Consider the following 4,695-nt stretch of genomic DNA (forward strand, 5'->3'; position numbering starts at 1 on the left):
GTACAGAGACGCTGTCAGTAAGGTGAGGGTCGGCAACGAGTACAGTGAAGAATTCCGGTTAGAGGTAGGGGTCCACCAAGGTTCAGTCCTCAGCCCTAACCCTATTTATCATAGTCTTCCAGGCTATAACAGAGGAATGCCCCTGGGAGCTCCTCTATGCTGATGACCTTGCACTAATCGCTGAGTCACTATCAGCACTAGAGGAGAAGCTTCAGGTGTGGAAGCAAGGACTAGAATCGAAGGGCTTTAGAGTCAACCTAGCAAAAATCAAAGTCCTAATAAGTAGGAAGTCAGACAAACTACAAATCCCTTCAGTTAGATGGGTCTGCTCAATCTGTAGAAAAGGCGTAGGTAGAAACTCTATAAGATGTACCCAGTGTAAGCAATGGACACATAAGAGGTGCAGCAATACAAAAGGAAAGTTAACTAGGAAGTTAGTTTTTGTATGTGGCAGATGTTCAGGAGCAATAAACACTGAAAATGTGCAGAAAACAACTTCTGCCACATTCCAGGGAGAAAAACTAGATGTAGTTGATAGCTTCCGCTATGTAGGTAACCAAGTTAGTAGTGGGGAGGGTATGATGAAATTGTAGCTGCTAGAATAAGAATAGCCTGGGCAAAATTCAGAGAGCTCTTACCTGTGTTGGTGACAAAGGGCCTCTCACTCAGAGTAAAAGGCAAACTGTACGACGCATGAGGACATGCGTGACTGCTGAGGACATGCGTAAGCTCACGAGGAATGATGCCAGTATGCTCCGATGGATGTGCAAACTCGACAGAGTGTAAGTACCTTGAGAGTAAAGTTGAACCTTAGAAGCATCAGTTGTAGTGTGCAAGAGAGACGATTGTGCTGGTATGGTCATGTGGCGAGAATGGATGAGGATAGCTGTGTGAAAAAGTGCCAAGCCCTAGCGGTTGAGGGAACCCGTGGAAGAGGTAGACCCAGTAAGACCTGGGATGAGGTGGTGAAGCACGACCTTCGAACATTAGGCCTCACTGAGGCAATGACTTGTGACCGAGACCTTTGGAAATATGCTGTGCGTGAGAAGACCCGGCAAGCCAAGTGAGACCTTAATCCGAGGCCTCTGCCAGGAGTATAGCCAGCACACTTATGCGTACCTTTCCTTCATTGGACACTAAACTCTTCTTGCAAAGACCTGTTGAGGCAAGTGAAATCGAAATCGAACTAAATTTGATGACTGGCATTCATGCCAACGTCTCCTTCATTGGACACTAAACTCGTCTTGCGAAGACCTGTTGGGGCAAGTGAAAGCGAAGTCATGACGACACCTGTACCAGTGGAGCGCTAAGAGCACCATCTGAGCGTGATCGTTACCAGAACCGTCTTCCTGGCACTTGTGCCGGCACCATGTGAAAAGACATTCGAGCGAGATCGTTGCCAGTGCCGCTGGACTGGCTTCTGTGCAGGTGACACGTAAGATATACCTTTTTGAGCGTGGTCGTTGCCAGTACCGCCTGACTGGCCTCCGTGCCGGTGGCCCGTAAAAGCATCCACTACAGTCTCAGAGTGGTTGGTATTAGGAAGGGCATCCAGCCGTAGAAACTCTTACAAATCAGATTGGAGCCTGGTGTAGCCTTCTGGTTCACCAGTTCTCAATCAAATCGTCCAACCCATGCTAGCATGGAAAGCGGACATTAAGCGATAGTGATGACGACAACGATTCCAGAGATCTGGGGAATCTCTCCAGCTTGAATCGGTTCCTCTCCACCTCTCTGGTACTATGGACATGTGTTGCAGGAACAAATTACAAGACAAATTCTTCAAGCCTAATCAATGGAGCAGGGGTCCTAAGGGTAGATCAAAAGCTTAATGGTTGGGTGATAGCCATAATCTTAGTTGTTTCTGTTTGGGAATCCAACATAAAAGTCTAATGATGGCTGCTTCTGATAGGACCCTATGGAAGAGGTTCCTGAAGACTCTATCTTTACAATCCTCGCAAGAATATTGAGCAGAGACACTGTTGGTGGTCTATATTGATTCTTTAGGTTCTCATACACAAACACTTCTCCTAACATCTGTTTACCATGAATTTTCAATTGATTTTCTTTCAAATCTTCACCATCTTCATCCTGTATTTCCACCTCTTTGTTATTATTTAATTAACATTCTCAGAAACAGAGAACAATGCCTTTTATTTTTTATGTTTCTTCACTATTTCTCATTCCTTTATTGACTTAGTTTATTTGTTATATTTATGACAACCTACAGTACACATCCTTTATGTAATCGTTAATGATTTTGAAATTATTTCTTATTGTTTTATGTTTTGCAGGTAGGCATTTAGGAATCAAAAATGTCCAACTGGAAACAATCAGGTTAGACAATCCTCTTAACACTAACGAACATAGCTTCCAGATGCTGTACAAATGGTACACAAGTTGTGATCAAGAGAAACGAACACTGAAAACACTGAGAGAAGCCCTCGAAGCAGCTGAGTGCTTTGAGGCACTTCAATGTCTACCATCAGAAGAAAAGTGAACTTGTGTGTAAATGTTGTAATTGTTTATACTCAAAAGTTAACCTTGATTAAACAGAGACTCATGATCAAATGCCTTCCAGCCAGGACCCTCCTGTCTTTATGTGGGGAACCCAGAATCACATTGTCCAATGTGTTCTTCTTTAAGGTGATAATTGAACTGAGGACGATTTGGCTACTAATTCTAGCAAATCTATCAACCACATAAGAGATTCCCTTCCTGAATTGGTTCCTTACTTCTTAGAAATTAACTTTTGAAATAAAGATAATCTTTGAAATGTTCATTTGTTGTTGTTGTTTTTGCTGTGTATCTAAGCTCCTCCCCAAACGCCTTCCATTGTTGTAGAGACCGTTTTCATATCCTTTCATATATCGATAGTTATCTACCTTCATTTATAGCTGAAAGGGAAATGTCTGGTATATAAATATTGATATCTTTTCTCTTTATATATATCATATAGGGATAGTATTTCTATGTAATATATGATGTACCTATGGGCATTTCACTTTGTCCTGTTGTGGGTTTTTTAAGACAGCCCTTCCCCTAATGTGGGGGCGTTTGAATAAAACACAGGGTTGGGAGTGCAATTAAGAGTTATCTCTATTTTATATTCTAGCTTTAGAATCATTGTTAATTACTAATTACTGCAGTTTAGTTTTTCCAGCAAAAAATAAAACTTTATGATTGCATATATAAAAAATAAATCCATAAATTTCAAATTTATTAATAGAGGTGTTGATAAATCCTTTCCTAATAAAATGATGTCATATTTGTGATTTTAATTTCAATGTGATTGTGGGAAAGACAGTGACTCTCACCTTCCAAATAATTTGTTATTAGATTCGTTCATGACAAGAGAGAACAAAACTGGTTGAGCTGAAATTAAATACAAAAGTATTTCAGTTACATCAAATTCATTTCAGAAATTGATCAACAATTACTATGAAAATTTATTAGAATTCAAACAAATTATTTGGTATCAAAGTTTGTATAAAATTATTTTAAGTAAATTGCTAACACATCTTACTGATTTTTAGCTCCAAAATGTGGGAGTCAACAACTTCCGGCGGTGTATATTTCGCGTGTCACTGTTATTTATGACATATTACACTTTGGTCAGTGGAGGCACAATGACCTAGTGGTTAGGGCAGTGGCTTCGCGGTCATAGAAAAGCGGTTTCGATTCCCAAACCGGGCGTTGTGAGTGTTTATTGAGCGAAAACACCTGCAACTCCACGAGGCTCCGGCAGGGGATGGATGGCAACCCTGCTGTACTCTTTCACCACAACTTTCTCTCACTCTTACTTCCTGTTTCTGTTGTGCCTGTAATTCAAAGGGTCAGCCTTGTCACACTGTGTCACGTTGAATATCCCCCGAGAACTACGTTAAGGGTACACGTGTCTGTGGTGTGCTCAGCCACTTGCACGTTGATTTCACGAGCAGGCTGTACCGTTGATCGGATCAACTGGAACCCTCGGCGGAGTGCTAACAATAACAAACCTTTGGCCGGCAGATTAAAAAAATAATTGTCACTGTTATTTATGACATATTTCATCTCAGTTACGTTTGTATGAATAAACGATTGTACTTGAAGCATATTTACTTCATGTCACCACCACAATCGTTCGTGCATTTCTACTACTTTTAGTCTTTTTTTTCATGCTTTTCAGCTATTTTCGGAAAGACATTTTTGCCCCCCACTCCCCTTCTAATTTCTTCATTTTTTCACATTTTTCCGTAACTCTAACACGAAAATCCCAACCCTAACTCTAAAACCCTAACCCTGATCCTAGAACCCTAACCCTAAAACCTGAAAGCTAAAACCAGTACAAACGCACGAACGATGTCATAAATAACTGACAAACGAAATATACACCGCAAGAAGTTGTTGTTGACAAACCACGGCAGTAATTTTATTCAGCTGAATACACGTCATTGATTGGTTGAAATTACCGAAATACGACAACTTTAACACGAAATAACTTTTAAAATATAAACTTTTCTCAACACCACTAAGAGTAAAATATGTTTTATATGACACATTCTACCAATGTCCGAAGTTTGAAAGTGTTTAGTTCCAAAAAATTAATTTCTCGATGTGCTGCCGTTGAAAGGGAATAGATGCAACAATCTTTTATTTTTCGTCTGTACAAGAGTTACATCTTGGGACAATCAGTAACCAGGTCGCCTTGGTGTG

At 40.5% G+C, this 4,695-nt stretch overlaps 1 protein-coding gene across 1 annotated transcript in view; it reads left to right on the top strand.

Annotated features, from left to right (window-relative positions):
- Positions 1-2,780, top strand: part of LOC106870258 (uncharacterized) — a 16,638-nt gene extending 13,858 nt beyond the window's left edge. Inside the window, exon 6 of the mRNA XM_014916274.2 lies at positions 2,295-2,780. Within this exon, the coding sequence (XP_014771760.2) occupies positions 2,295-2,500 (206 nt within the window). The 3' untranslated portion in view covers positions 2,501-2,780. The remainder of the gene's footprint in view (positions 1-2,294) is intronic.
- The last annotated feature ends 1,915 nt before the right edge of the window (positions 2,781-4,695 follow it).

The sequence above is a fragment of the Octopus bimaculoides genome, unplaced genomic scaffold (genome assembly GCF_001194135.2).
Source record: "Octopus bimaculoides isolate UCB-OBI-ISO-001 unplaced genomic scaffold, ASM119413v2 Scaffold_18442, whole genome shotgun sequence".
NCBI lineage: Eukaryota > Metazoa > Mollusca > Cephalopoda > Octopoda > Octopodidae > Octopus > Octopus bimaculoides.